An 18,266-nucleotide genomic window follows, 5' to 3' on the forward strand; every position below is an offset into this window, starting at 1 on the left:
GTATAATGATTGACAAAACCCAACCTGCAAAGGCATTAGCATAGACACACACGAAACGCACGCACGTAAATACACGCTCTCCATCGCACAAAAAAGGCATAAATAAACCTCCAAATAAAACCGAAAAAACAAACCCATGGGAGGAAGAAAAGCTCGCGCATGTGTGCGTACGCGTGTGAGGGATGGTGAGAGGGGTGAGGGTGAGCCCCACGCAGGCGCGCGGTGGACCCCATCGCTCAGACGCTTCACGACACCGGCGCTGCGTGAGCTTGCCCCCCGCTCCCATCACCAGCAAGCATCCCCCATCTCTCTCCCTTGCTCCTCTACCTCTCCTCTCCTCTCCTCTCCTCTGAGTTGTATATAAAAACAGGCCTTCTTTTATATATTTTCCCTGGTGTGTGCATAGGCCTTGGAAAGAGGTCAGAGAAAAATCTCATAAAATATTTTTAGGGAGAGAGGGGGGCCATATAAGAGTGTGGAAGGAAAGGAGCAGGAGAAGAGAGAGAGAGAGAGAGAAAGAAAAGTATGACAAGGAAATGAAAGAAATGAGACAACAACCTTGTTAGCCTTCCTCTTCCATCCTCTCCTCTCCACTTCTTGTTCTATCTTCTTCTTGGAGAGCTAGCAGGAGGAGCAAAGCAGTAGGGGAGAGAGAAGAGAGAGTGAGGTTGTTGTTGCATCTATATGTTTTTTGGTTTGTGAATTTTTTAATATCTCTCTGTGTGTGTTTGTGTCATATATGAGTTTGTGGGTGTGGGTGTTTGCGAGCTTTTGTTCGTATGCTTTTTTACTTGTTTTGAGTGCAACTGTTTGTTTGGATTTCCCTGTCCACTTTGTTCTTTTGTTAATCTGCGGAAGAGTCCTAGAGCGGCCGAGGCCTTGGAGTTTTTCTCGGCTTCTTGTCGATTTGTTTGTTGTTTCAGATCAATTCATTCCAAGTGAATACATATGAGATAGGTATAGCCAGCCATTACTCCTCAGGGATTTTTTTGGGGGCGTCTCCTTCCGTTCTTTCCCTTTGGTTCTTTTCGTCCTACCTCCTTAATTTGTCATCTCGGGGGAGCAGAAATCTTTCCTGATCTTCCTCCCATGGTTGCTGCTTTCCTGCTTTGCCTTTGCTTGGTTGCTTGTGTTGTGTGCTGTGCTGTGCAGTGGCGATGACTGCTTTGCTGCTGCTGTTCTTAATTGCTGCATGCCATGTCTCACTTGGAAAGTATTTTTTTGCTTTGCTTTGTTTGCTTGTTTCAGCCGGGGGGAAGAAGGAAGGAAGAAGAAGAACACTGCTGCCAATCCGAGGAACAATCCAACGGGGGCAACAGAAAAGGAAATTTTCTGCTCCTGCGGTTGAGTTGGTAAAATTTGGGAGGTGATGGCATCGAATTCATCGGCTGCAGCTGCGGCGGCGTTCTTCGGGATTAGCAGGGATGGGGACCAGCATGACCAGATTAAGCCGCTGATATCACACCAACAGCACCAGCACCAGCAGCAGCAGCTGGCAGCGTCACTGACCGGCGTGGCAACAGCGGCGCCTACTGCGGCGTCCAGCCAAGGCGCACCGCCGGCGGCGCCACCGGCCAAGAAGAAGAGAAATCTACCAGGCAATCCATCCAACCAACCCAAGTACCCTTTTACGATTTCAGCCATGCATGCATACATATCTGTTCTCCGAGATCTTGTCTCGATTGATTGGAGTCTTATCATTTGGTTTCTGACAGTGAAAGCATCTTATCGATCTCACAGGCGCGCTTGATGATTTTCTTTTTCTCTCTCTATCTAGTCTCTATACTTAATTGTTGCATCTGTTCTTTGGTTTCTTGCTTCCGAAATATCATTCCTCATCAGTGCTGAATTGCCTGTTTCTTTTTTATGTAGACTGAATTTTGTGAACTGGTTCTTTGTCTTTTTGTTTTTTTACCCAGTTCGTACTTCGTCATCTATCTTTTCCTTATTCCATTTCTTCAGTCTGGAATCTGGATCCCTTCCCTACCATGCATCTAGGCGTCTACCAGTTCAATAAAAGCGAATAGACATGAACAACTTGGCTTTCATCAGTTTGCTCCTAGTACTTCATTTAAAGCTCTGTACTGTCACCTGAAAGAAAGAGAATTAATTCAGGTGAAGAATACAGAAAGTACTCCGTCTTTCATGGTTAAACTATTCTTTTTTTTCCCTTGTCAAGGAGTATCGATCTCTTGCGTTTTAGTTAGATCAATCAGTAGTCCCAGAATTCCCAGTTCTTCCATGAGAAGTTTTAAGAGCATGGGCATAGTTCCATATATTTCGCAAGATAAAACAAAATCAGTTCATTTTTCAAGATTCCATGCATGTACATGAGCTGTTATCCTCTTCAGTAGTATAGATCAATATTCTTTTTTCTTCCCCCAATTATGAGAAGCAAATAGGAGCCATGGCACACAATCCATGTCTATTCCCTTGTTCTCTATATCTCTTCAAGCAAAGTTCTTTTTTCCTAAAATCTCATGCAAATATTCCCTTCTCCATGGTCTAGTTTGTCTCTACCTCTCAGCCCCACCAACAGAAAGAAAAAAAAAACATCTTCCCCAAATTAATCCATCATCAGTACTAGCTCCCACCACCATTAGTTAATCATGCATGCCTAACTTATAAGCAAACAAATCCAATATAGATAATTGTCGTGAGATAATTAAGACCCATACTTGTGATAATATATCCCTTCATCGCGACTACTGTTCGATATGCCTCTTTCCTAATCCACACAAAATGTTGACGACTGCCACTACCTCCATTAACTCCATGCTTGTGTGTAAAATGGATGCATTGTTTAATTTCTTTGCAAAGTGTCACGCACATATACATATATCTGAAGCGAAATGTAATATACACATTGATCATCAAGGAATTAATGAGCTGATTAACTGAACTTTGTGTGTCTTGGTACTGGTTTTTGATTTTCAGCAGACCCGGACGCGGAGGTGATAGCGCTGTCGCCCAAGACGCTGCTGGCGACGAACCGGTTCGTGTGCGAGGTGTGCAACAAGGGATTCCAGCGGGAGCAGAACCTGCAGCTGCACCGGCGAGGCCACAACCTGCCGTGGAAGCTGAAGCAGAAGAACCCGGCGCAGGCGCAGCGCCGCCGCGTGTACCTGTGCCCGGAGCCGACGTGCGTCCACCACGACCCGGCCCGCGCCCTCGGCGACCTCACCGGCATCAAGAAGCACTTCTGCCGCAAGCACGGCGAGAAGAAGTGGAAGTGCGACAAGTGCTCCAAGCGCTACGCCGTCCAGTCCGACTGGAAGGCCCACTCCAAGATCTGCGGCACCCGCGAGTACCGCTGCGACTGCGGCACCCTCTTCTCCAGGTACCCGATCTCCCTCTCCTTCATGCTGCACTGCAAATGCTCCATATATATACATTGCCGTCGTCAGTGTGCGTCGCCATATATAGGCTTTCGCATGGCCTCTGATCGATTCATCAGATCACCTGCTTGCTGGATGTGTTCGGTGAGCGGAGTAAAGTAGTAAACAAGGGTGTGGCCGGCTACTGTTGTGTAGTGCGTTTGGTTTGTTTCTTTAGGGTTAGGGTTTTTGTTTGGGCGTGCACAGTGGGTGGCATGGCTGTTAGTTCGTTCGTGCGATCGAGCTAGTGGCCGCGTCTAGCTAAGCCTGAGGAAGGAGGAGGAAGATGCACCGGCGATGGAGAACTGCTCGCACGTGAAATGGCATTCTTATAAAAAAAACATTTTTTCTTTTCTTCTCCTCTCTTTTTGTCCTTTGGCATTTGCTCACAAGACCCTCATACTTGGCTCTTCTCTCCCTTGGGAAGCTGGAACCAGCAACTCTTCTTCTCTCTCTCTCTCTCTAGCCAAAAGCTTGGTATGTGTAAGCATTCTGTTACACTGTCCTGTGGGCCCGCATTTATCATGGGCCAGCGTGTCAGTAGCAGTCCAGTTGTAAGGAGGAGCGGCAATGCAGGCCGGCTTCCTCTCTCCTGTCTACAGTTTTCTCTTCTCACTCTCTCTCTACTGAATCACTTGGCTGCCATGTAAGCCTAGCTTGTTCTCATGTGAGTTGGCTGGCTAGCTAGATGTGGCAGAACCGTTCTTTGGCCGTGGCAGTGAGCCAGGCTTGGCCAGGGGCCACGCACCTTTTCATGGATACGTTGCAAACGCCCGGCCCTCACATATATCTCATCACTCATCAGGCACCAACTAGGTGTAACTTTTAGGAACTCTTCATTTATTGATGGAATTAAACAGGCGTGTTCAATGCTGGCTAGTGGTCACTCCTACTTCTTTCATGAGTTTGGCAAAAAATTCTCCAATAGGGAGTTGACACATTTAGAATTAGAGTATCAACAGGAGTTGCATTGATGAGCCTTCGTGTTGAGTTTGTTCACTGTTTCTGCAAAAAGGAATCCATTCATGCATGTGTGTGAGTGATTTTGGGTTCCTGAAAAGGGGCACAGGAATTCTAGGCTCATGTAGAGTTTTTTGTTGTTAGTGTATGACCTACTTTAGCATTATTTTTTCCTAGTAGGAGTAGTAATTGTTTTGTGAAAACTATGGTCATTTCGGACAGGTGAATGAGCTCTACTTTAGCAATCTTTTTCCTAGGAGTAGTAATTGGTTTGTGAGAACTATGGTAATTTCGGACAGGTGAATGAGCTCGATCATATATAGCATTTCAAGTGGAATTGATGGACCCCTTGCTATATAGGAGTATAATTTTTTTAGGGATCTTTTAATACCTTTCATCTATACCCTCTCATCTTCAGATTCTTATAAAATTTCTGGGTGGGGCGCAACCAAGCACTGGTTTGAACCATTTGCTCAATTTCATATCACAGCTCAATTTTTTTTATGTTCATATGATTTTCAACTGCAATCGTATCAGTCCTCAAGCTTTTTCTTTTTCCTTGTGTGTTGGTTTCTAGGGAAGTGTGCTTACCAGCCCACAAAGTTTTCTGATCTCCTTGGTGTGTGTGTTGGTGTGCATGACAACGTCTGATGTCTATGTCTTCCTGGCTTAAAACAGTTTCCCCTTCCTGGCTTTCTCTTTTGAAGCTTCCTACTAGTGGGAACCTATGAGCGGCACATCACGGCAAGCTAGGATGAGATTTACCTCCTTTTTTACGCTCCCTTTGATTGACATGGGTTTCTGGGATCTTGGGCTAGCTTTTGTGCGTGGGTTGCATACCTCTCTGCATGCATGGATACCTAACACCCTTGACAAAAAGTGGTACTAGTTCGTTCTTCTCCTTTTTGAACAAACAAGTATGAATTGTCAAACCCTATCCTTTACTAGTAGTAGCATCATTAATGATTTCAGGAAGTAATATGACATCTTTTTTTAACTTAGATAATGTGAGTTAATAATTTGACGTGGTGTGGAACATTTTTAATTACCAGTAGCTACAGAAAGGGGGGAATGCATGCACAGCCCTGTAGAAAGTAAAGTTACTGTTCAGGTTCATGAAAACAACAGCTGCAAACACAACATTCAGCGGCACAGGCTCGCAGCGCCCAGTTGCAGCAGTGCAGCGCTCACATGCTGACCAGAAAACAATAACTTAACCCGAGATGCCGCTCCTCCTCCTCCTCCTCCTCCTCGGTGTGCGCGCCGCCCATGCACGGCCGTCTCTTGCAAGCTGCGGCTGCAGCTGCTACTGCTAGCACCTCTCACATCAACTTTTTACTGTTCACTTTTACTGCACACTCGAGAGCTCGTTGTCATGCATGGCAATGTCACGGCATGCAGAGGTCGAGTAGAGGGATCACTGGATCAAGTTGCACTCTAACCTAAGATTTTTTTTCTTTTTGTTTTGTTTTGCTGAATGCTTGTGTACTCGTGTCCATGGCGCGTGCAGGAGGGACAGCTTCATCACGCACAGGGCGTTCTGCGACGCGCTGGCGCAGGAGAGCTCCAGGCTGCCGCCGACGAGCCTCAGCAGCCTCACCAGCCACCTGTACGGCGCCAGCAACGCCGGGAACATGGCGCTCAGCCTCTCCCAGGTGGGCTCCCACCTCACCACCTCGCTCCAGGACGGCGGCGGCCACCACCACCACCCGTCCCCCGAGCTGCTCCGCCTCGGCGGCGCGGGCGGTGGCGGCGGGGCCGGCGGCGGGAGCAGCATCGCCGCGCGGCTCGACCACCTGCTGTCGCCGTCGGGCGCGTCTGCCTTCCGCCCCCCGCAGCCGGCGTTCTTCCTCAACGCCGCCGCGGCGGCGGCGGCGACTGGGCAGGATTTCGGCGACGACGCTGGCAATGGGCAGCACTCGTTCCTGCAGGCCAAGCCGTTCCATGGCCTCATGCAGCTGCCCGACCTCCAGGGCAATGGCGCCGGGGGCCCCGGCGCGCCGGGACCTAACCTCTTCAACCTCGGCTTCTTCGCCAACAACGGCAACAGCTCGGGGTCTAGCCATGAGCATGCCAGCCAGGGGCTGATGAGCAATGACCAGTTCAGCGGTGGTGCAGGCGGCGGCGGCGGTTCTGACGCGTCGGCGGCGGGGATCTTCGGCGGTAACTTCGTTGGTGGCGACCATGTTTCTCCTGCAGGGCTCTACAACGATCAAGCGGCGATGCTGCCGCAGATGTCGGCGACGGCTCTCCTCCAGAAGGCGGCGCAGATGGGCGCGACGTCGAGCGCGAACGGCCCGGGCTCCATGTTCCGTGGCTTCGTCGGCTCGTCGCCGCACATGCGGCCGGCGGCTCAGCACATGGACCAGAGCGACGCGCACCTCAACGACCTGATGAACTCCCTCGCCGGCGGCGGCGTCAACGCCGCCGCCATGTTCGGCGGCACCAACGGCGGCGGCGTCCCTGGCGCGGGGATGTTTGATCCGAGGCTGTGCGACATCGAGCACGAGGTGAAGTTCAGCCAGGGCGGCGGAGGCGGAGGCGGCGCCGGCGCCGGCACCGGCGACGGGACGCGGGACTTCCTCGGCGTCGGCGGTGGCGGCATCGTCCATGGCATGTCGACGCCGAGAGGAGACCACCACCAGAGCAGCAGCGACATGAGCTCCTTGGAGGCCGAGATGAAGTCCGCATCGTCCTTCAACGGGAGAAGGATGCCATGAATCCACCATGATCAAGTCATCGATCGAGCTTACACAAGCCGTCAAGCTCCGATCGATCGGTAGTAGTACCAAGTGAGAGTCTGAGACTTGAAGCAATGCAACTGCAACTCTGGGGGATTAACGCATGCGCGCATGAATTGGGGAGGAGCAAGCTAAGGTTATAGTATACTCATCATATATAGCCTAATGTCGAGTTAGCAACTAAGTTTGATCGATCGCATGAGCTGGTGTGCGAGCATGCATGGGATAAAAGCTATACTAAGCTAGCTCTTCAAGCATATCATGACATGGAAAACTTGGGGTTTAGTCAGGAAGAGAGGCGTCCTCTCTGACTAATTAAGTAATTAAGGCTAGTGCGAGTGGACGCGTGTGATGACCCTTGTTGCTCTCGGTGGGGTTGGTGTTAATGCCGTTGCTATTGTTCTTGTTGTTTGTTTTCACCTCCTTGTAGTTGGATCCTTGTTGGGTTAAGTATAGTTCCATAGAGCCAATAAGAATGTTCAATTTGTAGCTAGCTCAATGGGGGAAAGAGAGTGGCTTAATTGCCCCTCGTTCTCTTCCTCTCTTTTTTTCCCTTTCAATTTCTTGTTTTTATTAATTAATTACTGTTCCTTGTAGCAAAAAAAACCATATATTGCCCTGCAAAGTGCAATTGATCATGTTGGCTCAAATGCATGATTTTTCCAGTTTTTATGATTTTGTTTGAATTAATGGAGTATAATATGCACATATTTTATATAGACAGTATTATTTTTTTAGAAAAAGACAAGGTAATTTATGAACAGCCATGATATATGGTTCTACTTCTGGCTAGATTATACCACCAGCCGAGGAAAGCTAAGTTACCAGATTTTTTTATTAAAAAAATATAGTATATAAGAGTCCAACATATTTTTGTGGGGGTATACACGGATCGATGTGCGAATTAAAATCCGTCCATGCCGGTTATTTGATTGAGTCATCAAATTAATATTGATACCATATCTATACATATATACATATATGTGCATTTACATGTTATAGGAAGTGCTATTAGATTTTTTTTAAGTGATACTTTAGGAAAGGAAGAAATTAAATATGAAGTTTCACAATTCAATTGGTTCTCTCTCTCTATTTCAATAGCAGATATACATACTAGAAATGATTTATTTGTAGTTATTTTAAACTAATATTACGAGGGCAAGAAAATATCTTTTTTAACTGGAGACGCTGGCGTGCTCGCATGATTCCCATTTTCCAACATTTAGCTAACTGCCAGTTTAATTTGTATATGTGAATTTGAATTTTGTTTGTCAAGCAAACAAATAACTACTAGAACAATCACTGCACATTGTCTCATCCATATATGGCAGTTCCAGATTCAATCCATTTCAGATCATTCTATTTTGTCACATTATACCGCCTTTCTCATTTTTCTTCTCAGGAGACACATGCCTACACTGAGCAAGACCACACGACTTGTAGGGTGTGTTAGTTTGTTTCCTAGCTATATATACTTTGCCACCATTTGCACACTTGTATATATTGAGGAGATCAAATTCCTGGCCACACCTTAGCAAGCCTAAGGGAATCTTGCCACACTTTTCTGAGTCAATGACACGTGGGGTTCAGTTTGTTGAAAAAGAAGTTTGCCACATCTATGGCTACAACCAAACAGCTGCCAATATGATTAAACATGTCTAACATTAGGCGTGGCAAATTGTGGCTGGAAACCAAACATCACCGTAATACAACACATTTTTGTGGATGGGCACATTTTTGTTGAACCTCTCTTGGACTTCCTTTCTCGATTCACTTAATCAGTACTTAATCCAAGTGCTCTTGTCTTATGCCATCAAGCTGATATATAATCTTAACTGGTAATGTAGTAAAGGATGCATGGGTGATTATAAATGATTATATATGTATTTTATTGAAGTAGCATGACAATAAGGTTGATTTGGTTTTATTCTAGACGGCTTGAAATAAACATCTTAAATTGAGGAAAAGAAAAATAATTGATTTTTTATTTATATAAAAGCGCCACGAGGAGCCATTTGAGTGCCTAGAAATTATTGCATAGGTGGATATATATAGGAAAAACAAAGATGTGCATCGTCTGATTGTGGTGGGTCTCGATTACAACAATGTAGATTGATTTGATATAGATGTATAAAAAATAAAATATTGTTTATTATTGAAAATATAAGCAATATATGCATAAAATCAAATGTACTTTCAGTTACACTATAATCTAGCTATGTGTAAAATTACGCGAGAAATTTGGCTAGTTACATATATTCTGTGTTGGATAGCTCAATTATGCATGTAAAATGAGTTTTTACAGTTATATAAAAATGAATTTTCACTTTGAAAAAGAATTATCACATAATTATGCTTGGGATTCAATTACTAGCTTTTTCCTAGTAATAATTTTCAAGATGAAAATATAAATGTGGAACAAGAGAAATTGGTGTCAAATTAGTAACATAGAACAAATAGGCATCCTTATTACCAATTCCAAGACGATTTGATTCCATTCCTATCGTGATTGGGGAGCTTGAAATTATGAGAAACAACTGGTGGGAATCCATCTGGTGAGAATTTGGAGAAGTTGGGAAAATTAGCTTCTAAGTTATAGTGTATTTTCTAGATTTTGCAACTACGACTTCTCATAATATGAATGAAAAGCTAAATTGTTTGGAGGAGTTTTTATTCTAAAAAAAGCTATAGCTACAAAAGCTATCCTAAACAAGACTAGATCTTTTTTTAGAAAAGAAAAAGATAAGCGAAAGAAAAAATTCAGGTCCTTTGAAAGGTAACATAGATGTACCATGTTTTATAGTGTACAATGTATATGGTACCTCCTAGTATTGAATATATAGAGATATATTATTTTTTACACTAGAAATTATTGTTACCTAGAAACTACTCCCTCCGTTTCACAGTGTAAGACTTTCTAGCATTGTCCATATTTATATTGATACTAATGAATCTAGACATTATTATATATATAGATTCATTAACATTTATATGAATGTGGATAATGTTAGAAGTCTTACATTATGAAACGGGGGAAGTATATCCTAACAATAATTTGTGTTTATATTCCTCACTTCGAGCATTGCAACGTAGGAGAGATGCCTGGGCCAGAAGATACCCCTCGTCTAGCCCGTGACCACACCTATAGCCCTTGGCTTATATGCACAGTACGCTGTGTGGATCAGCTTCTCGCTAAGCTCGTGCTTGCTGCTGCTTGGTTGTGCTGCCTCGCTTCGTTTGACAGATGTATCGAGAGATAGGATGTACCTTTCGCCTTGTGCATGCACCCTTGTCGCGGCGCGCCACGGTATGGGCTCTCTGAATTATTGCATCTCTCTCGCCGATTTGTGCATCAGACATTCTATATATTGAACTCAAAGATGTGCTGTGCTATATTGTCGTTGTACAATATACACCCTGTTCCTTTTCTAGTACGTGAATGATGCTGGATCTTCGTGCATTTCCATTTGCAAAGTATAAAGGTAAAATCTATGTATAATTCAGTGAAAAAAAAAATGAAGCTTCAGTCGTTCAGTTGGATCTTGGAACAAAGCTTTCAAGATACTACTATATGCGTTGCAGATCGAGATGATGGTGAGTGTATATATACAGGACGGAAATTTCATGTGGAAGGACAAGGTTTGGTGGTTGGTACACATACCTCTCAGCAAAGGAATGTTTAGGTTGAACTGCTAGATTCGACAGCTAGCTAGCTAGCCGTATGCGAGAAAAAGTTTTGGCTTTCTCCGTTGGGCGCCTTGCGGTCAAGGCAATTTGCTCGCTCAGTTGCTCATCACGCTCAGCTCTCACTTTTAATTATTGATTCGAGCCGAAGCTCTCCGTACTTCTGCAGCTAGCGTCGGCTAGCCATCGACGGCGACGACAAGGACAGTCGCCGAGTAATAAAAAAAGCTCAAGGTCGCCCACAAAAGTGGCCGCGATTTCCCAGTGATTCTCCGGGGAGAAAGGGATCGAGCTGACGATGTATCTCGAGGGATATGCAGGCAGCAGGGGAAAGGAGGGCACTCACTCGCCATCAGCCTTTACTTTTGTCTCTGTTTGCTGCTGTCCGCGATGATTATGATGATGATGCATAGAGACAGATAAAGATTAGCCCAAAAGTACGGTTGTTTCCCGGAAAGCCAAACAAACGAAAAGGAGATGCATGATCGATATGATCAGCATGCATGCAAATCAATCAGCATGGTAAAAGGGGGGGAATATATGGTGACTGTAGCGGTGTAGCTAAAGCACAGGGAATCTTGTGGATCAGATCGCGTCAGAGGTACTTAGCCGAGCTATTGGATACAGTGATCGAACAGATGCCGGCCACTGCGTTGAGTTACGTAGCGTTTGTTTGTCTGACCGTCTGTCTGTCTGTCTGTCTGTCTGTCTGTCTGATTTTTCTTTTTTTTGTGTGTGTTCTAGTTTGCACATGGCTGCCGTGCAAGATTAATTTACGGCTTAGCCTAGAATTGGAAACGAACAAGGTTGGGGGCGAGGCGAGCGATCGATCGCCGTGCTAGGCGCTAGGAATATATGTAGGTACGAGACATGCGCGCGCATGTGATCTCATCAGCTCATCTCTGAAGAAGCGCGGGCTTATCTGCAACTCTGAATGTTTATTGGTGGCTCTCCAAGAACCTGAGAGAATCTTCGCGTTTTCCTAATCGCCCGCCCAAGTCGATCGTCAAACGTGGGAAGCAGCATCTCGATCGATCAATCATTTTTCTTATGTTTCGCAACCTGGGAATTCCAGCCCGCTCAGTCTGCTGCTCATCTATGTAGAGCAGGTACAATAGCAAGCTACAAGTCAGTTATAAATATATTTTAAGTATATAAAAGATAAGAGAGAAGAGCTACGGGCTATAGATTTGTAGCCAGCTGCAGCACGGACTTCAAGATACGTGTGTATGATAGGTGGGACCAGACAATAGACAACTATTATATAAATTAGCTATTAAATTAATTATAAATAATTTGGAGCCAACAATTAGTTACACTATTAAACTTGCTTGTAGAAGTACTACTGTACTCCTATTTTTCTGATCTGCAAACGTTCCACCAACCGAGACCAGACATGACAGTCGAGTATCTTTCTTATGACCGGCACAGTGCTGCTCCATAATACTACTAGTTTAATAATCCTATACACTAATATGAGCAGCTGGGGCAAGTGTAATACTAATCTGGGCTGCGAATCAGCGTGTGTGGGGGAGGGGTTTGTTTTTGTTTATCGGTTCAGAGATTGGTTGGGAGAGGCGATGGCGCGTGTCGTTAGCGTCGTCGCGGCATGTTTGGCCCGCGCGGGAGCGGGGAGAACCTTCGCCCACGCGGGGGGTGGTGGTGGTGATATGTTGTCGCGCGTGCGCACGCGCCCACGGCGGTCACGGGACGCGCTAACGTATCAGGCTCAGGCCGGGCGCGCGCGGGGGGACGGGACGGGGAGGGAAGAATCCGATGCGGGCGAGGGGCGAGCGAACGATGCCGCGCGCGCGGTTGATGCGTGCGCCGTGCGACGCCATGCGGATGCGGCCTCTTGATGCGTGCGGGTGGATCGACGCTAGTCTCACGGTCTCACCGCCTTTTCGGCCGTAATCATGTGTAGTAGGGCGTCGCGACGCGACTCGCGAGCCGCGATAGTGATTTTCACCGTGCACGCGTCGTGTGTGAGTCGTGCTTTTCACCGTGTGCATGCGTGGGTGGTAGATTTGGTCATTTGGAGGCCCCGCCTCGCGCGAATTGAAGGGTCGATCGCCCGGGGTACGTCGCACGAACGAAAGTCCGCCACTCGTGAAATATCTAGGACGGCGTGTTTCTTCGGGTTGCACACCTGGTCTGGCTAAGAGTAGGTACAATAGCACTATAAATCGGATACAAACATATTTTAATGAGATAAATAAGAAGAGAGAGGGGCAACGTGCTATAAATTTGTAGCCAGCTGTAGCACGGACTCCAACACACAGTGTGTGTATGACAGGTGGGACTAGGTATTAATAGTGTAGTATGTAACTATTGTATGAATAAGCTATTAGATTGGCTATAAATGACTTGGAACTAGTCGTTGGCTACTATTGAACTTGCTCTAATACGCGATTACCCGTTAAACGGCTGCGGCACGCGATCAGCGATACCTACACATTTTCCCTGGGCCACGCTCGCGGCTCACCTTCACACGCGTGTACTCGATAAATTTAGAACAACTTTAAAAGATAAGTTGAAAAAATAAAGAGAAAGATAAATAGCAAAACCAATATTTATTTGTCCATATATATATATATATATAATACATTACAAACTCATACGCTCATATAAACACGCACACACTTAAATTTATGAACACACACTCACATGTGACACCTTTATTCCTATGATCACTTCAGAAAACCGTTCGATATAGATTGACGAAGTCTTCATATGCACCTATTTATCTCGTCTATCACTGAAGAAATAATCAGTCGTAATGTAGCCACACACGTGTTAATTACTTGCCTCGGATAAGAAGGTTACAATACAACAAGGAACCTCCATATATTTATTTGTTATACCTCCCATAATAATTTGGCACTTTTTAGGGGCTATGTCAATTAGAAAGATCATCGGCATGTAAAAAAAAAGAGAAAGATCAACGCGCTAATTAGATAGATATCATTATCAATGCCATAGATCTACATTTAACATCATGAGCCACGTTAAAAACTTATCTACAGATCTGTACACCGTTTGAACTGAGGCAGTAACTTAAATGTATTAATTGGGCCTTTCCTATGAACTTCCAAATTATATGGTTTTATTAGCATGACCGTAGGTCTACCTTTAATATTGCGAGCCACGTTAAAAACCCATCTGCTAAGTTTTTATCGATTCTGAATTTCATAATTATCAAAACATGGAAAAGCTACAACCTAACTAATGCTCTAAACCGAGTATAGCTCAATATATTTAATTAAAAATTTAGAATTATCAATATTTTAAATATCAATAATAATAGAACGTCATACCGCGTGTGTGGCTGAGTCAATAGCGATTAAAGCAGACGGAAAACAATCGAGAATTGACGGACGTGTTAAAAAATAGGTACGGAGTAAACTTTAGATGCTATTAAATTAAACCGATATCTATTCATGCTATAAAATTAAAAACGTGAACTTTCGATACTATGTAACCAATTTTACCATGCCAGACATCGTGGACGGCTATAGTATGCTTAGACGATTTTGTGCGTGTTGTGCCCAAGATTGAAGTGCCCAAGCGATTGATGTACTACTTGCTCTACTGAGGCTCCATGTTCGGACCTATAGGTTCGGAACTTTTTCTCTCAAAGGCGAAAAGGGGATATCTCATTCGAGTAATTAAATACTAACTATAAAATCTTCTAAAATAGATTAATACATTTTTTAAAACATTGGTTCTATAAATTAATTTTATAAAAAATACATCGTTTAGCAATTCCATAAACGTGGTTACGAAAAACATAAGAGTGGATGATGGGAGGTTGCTGGGACTGAACAGAGCACCTGCTTATGTTGACCTTTCCATAGATTGTACTCCACTCGCAAGTCGCAAGCCATATCTTTTGAAGTCGCGGCAGAAACGGGCCGCGGCCCAACGTGTTCGGCCTGCCAGAATTTAAGTCGCTGGTAGAGCCTCCAGGGCTCCAGTGTCCTCGCTCCGAGTTATTTTTTGGTGTTATCTGAGAACCTGTTCATTTTGATATCATTTTTAACATTATCAAGTTTTGATAAAGTTGTTAAAAAAATAGCTACATTTAGTTTACTGCTAAATTTTGGTAATTATATAAGAAATCCTACCAAAATTTTAACAACTATACTAAAATTTTGACAATGCTAAAATTTGAAAAGATTTTTTTTTTTTGTCAAACAGGCCCTTTATATCTTCTCGGCAGGACAGGGCGTCGTTGGCCGGTGGCTACAGAGGCTCTGAGACGCTGTCAACCGGTCAAGTGCTCTTTGCAGCGAACACACCGTGTCAACACTTCAGACTTCAGAGCATAGTAGTACCTGTGCAGTGGAACACCCCCTTGCCTTCACCTTGTTGGGTTTTAGCTGTTGAGCATCCTTGGAAAGTCTGAATGCTGGTGTAAGTAGGTGTACTATCAACTTAATAATCCAATCAGATTAAGACAAAAGGCGCGTGATGGCTCGTACTCTCTTGCAGGGGAAAAAAAGCGAGGTGCAAAAGGTAAGGTTGTCCCTGCAGATCCGAAGTGCCAGCGTACGGATTACTCCCTCCGTTTCACAATGTAAGTCATTTTAATAATTCTCACATTTATATTAATATTAATGAATCTAGACATATATATTTATCTAGATTCATTAACATTAATATAAATGTGGGAAATACTATAATGACTTACATTGTGAAACGGAGGAAGTAATAGAGAACGCAAGACTTCACCGATAAACACACATGACAACATGTCTAGAGATATATTCACTCTCGACAGTAGACACACACTAAATGAATGCCGGTTACGAATTACTTATAGGTGCCGGTTCTTAACTAGCACCCAACAGAAGACATCAATGTCCATCGGTATTAGTGCACCAATGGCCATCGGTATTTGTGCCGATTTCAGAACGGACGCCTATAATTTTCATATGTACCCTTTTAATTTTTAGAAATTCCGATACTTTTAAATGAGCCTATCAATTAAAAGTTGTCGACCGACCGTTGGCGAGCTTTCCAATTACAGATGCCGATTTATTTAAAGGAACGATATGTAAAGTATGATGTCGGACGGTTTTATTTACGAACCATTACCTATAATAGATATTACTAGTGTCGTAATCATTGTTTTTTTAGAAAGAGGGCAGAACCCTCCCATTTCATTAACAAAATGAAAAGATTTTTACAGACTACCACAACGAACGACCCAACTCATGGCACACACGCCGTAGGATAAAAGTAAAACTCCTATTACAAACTCAGGATGGTGCCGTAATCATTGTGGGCCTGTTTGGTACAGCTCCAACTCCTAAATTTAACTTCAGGAGTTGGGTCTGGAGTGGAGTTGTGGAGCTGCCTAAACCCAGCTCCACAACTCTAGTTCATTTTGTGAGAGAGCTCCACCCAGCTCCACTCCCAATTTTGGTGGAGCTGAAACTATTTGGCTGAACTCCAACTCCAGGAGGGGTGGAGCTGGAGCTGGAGTTGTGCCAAACAGACCATGTATATCACTGTACCAGAACATAATGCAGTTCTTTTTCGTTTTCAAGCACTAATAATGCATATTTTAGTGCAAACAAATTCACATGCCATGATGCCATCCCCAATCAATGATCTCTGTGGGAAGGTTTGTGTGGCCGGCACCTGCCAGTGCAAGTTGCAGTAGCGTTATGTGAAATTCAAGCCAGTGCCCATTTCTTCTGCTTCCGGAAGTGGAATCAGTATGCCGATATGCAGTATGATGTATATGCCTCTCTGCGAACACGCAAATGCAGAACAGCAGAAGTGTTGATGGTGTCTACTAACCCATGGACGGATGCACCCCATGTCCCCATCCTCTGTCTCCATTATCGGTGGCGCTGCGCCATGACCATGAACCCTTGTCGATCAGAACGGATCCGGCTGATTCATTAGCAATGCATCTATCTACATGTTTTCTCATCCGGCAGATTCACTAGCAATTTGGCGCCCATGCCTTCGACGTCGTCAGCTAGTGACCACATGTCTACATGTCATTCTCGGTTCCTCACTCATTCTCGATTCCTCAGGTTCAAGCCTATGTCACTTCTCGTTGTTCTTGCACGTTGCCAATCGCCCCTGTGTGATTGGCCTACATGTCGGCCATGTGATTGATCTCCAAATGCGACTGATCAAGAACATGTCGTCAGCGAGAGCTATGGATTGAGTAGGGTTTTGTTTTATTTCTGTTAGAAAATCGCTCAATTGCAAAACGAGCAATCACCCATGGAACATAATTGATCTAGCGAGACATCAATGCAAAATTAAATGAAAACGCTAGAAACACAATACTTGATAATGAAGTTCAGCCAAAGGCATATGCTCCTCCCCAAACAGATTAATACCGAATTACCGATATATCAGGGTTCCAGACTACTTCCAGTGACCATCGAACGGCTAATCACCCCCAAACCTATGGTATGTACGGCCGTACAAATTGAGAAGCGTAGTCTAATACTTTTGAAACAGTCATTACCTGACCATTGTGCACTGCCATCCCAGTTCTCCTGCTAGTCAATTACCATAACACAGCCCCTAACAAATGGCTTCAAGGACACGTAGGGAAAATTGACCCAACAAGCGTGAGCCTGCTATTTTTAGATAATGAAAGTTTTATTTAGACTCAGTTAATTACATCAAAATGATACAATTAAACTAAGTCACCCTCGGCCTCTGCATAAAGTGCACACAGCCAAAAAAGAAGAAAGAAACAATTAGAGCATCTCCCAAGCATAAAAGTTTGATAAAAACATATATTTTAGTGGCTATCAATCCGTAGGCTAGACCACCACCCATGCTCCTGGGTAAAAAACTCATGTGCCACCTGGTCCAACTGTCGAGATACCACCGTATATCTTAGTGGCTATCAATCCGTAAACTAGACCGCCACCCATGCTTCTGGGTAAAAGAACTCCTGTGCCACCTGGTCCAAACATCGAGATACCACCATAATAGTATCCCGCAGTTCCGGTTGGTGGAGGATAGCCCAGGTACGTAGCCATCGGGTAACTAAGGTGATAACCTGCAAAGGAGAAGACACCATCTTGTTATCAAAAATTACTCCATTCCTACTTAGCCAAATGGACCAACACAGAGCTGTTGCACCCATCAAAAGCAGATTCCTCATTTCTTTGGGAACACATGATAGCCAACTCCCAAACATATGACCAACATTGCGAGGAGGTTTCAGATTAGAAGCCAATGAATTACAGTCCACTGAAAGAATAAATGTTAGATAGTTTCATCCTTGTGACAGTAACAACATGTCTTGCTGCCTTTCTAATTTCTCTTAGCAAGATTGTCCTTGGTGAGAATTACGCCCCGACGTAAATACCAAAGGAAGATTTTAACTTTTAGGGGTACTTTCACCTTCCAAATCCGGCTATTGATATTCGGAACCCCGGTATGTGTTAGAGCTAGATAATGAGATTTGACCGAGAAAACCCAATTCGGGGTGAGGTTCCAGTGAAACTCATCTTGC

General features: G+C 44.4%; 1 protein-coding gene across 3 annotated transcripts; it reads left to right on the forward strand.

Moving 5' to 3' along the window:
• The first annotated feature begins 377 nt into the window (after positions 1 to 377).
• LOC127770410 (protein indeterminate-domain 5, chloroplastic-like) lies at positions 378 to 7,728 on the forward strand. 3 transcript variants are annotated; one of them, XM_052296119.1, is made up of 4 exons: positions 378 to 667; positions 1,249 to 1,598; positions 2,938 to 3,340; positions 5,848 to 7,728. In XM_052296119.1, the coding sequence occupies exons 2-4, from the start codon at positions 1,370 to 1,372 to the stop codon at positions 7,055 to 7,057; spliced, it is 1,842 nt and encodes a 613-aa protein (XP_052152079.1). In that variant the 5' UTR covers positions 378 to 667; positions 1,249 to 1,369; the 3' UTR covers positions 7,058 to 7,728. The 3 variants fall into 3 exon arrangements, with proteins under 3 accessions (XP_052152079.1, XP_052152081.1, XP_052152080.1); XM_052296121.1 differs by having other exon boundaries at positions 2,941 to 3,340; XM_052296120.1 differs by lacking the exon at positions 378 to 667 and adding an exon at positions 689 to 1,092.
• The last annotated feature ends 10,538 nt before the right edge of the window (positions 7,729 to 18,266 follow it).

Source organism: Oryza glaberrima, chromosome 4 (assembly GCF_000147395.1).
Source record: "Oryza glaberrima chromosome 4, OglaRS2, whole genome shotgun sequence".
NCBI lineage: Eukaryota > Viridiplantae > Streptophyta > Magnoliopsida > Poales > Poaceae > Oryza > Oryza glaberrima.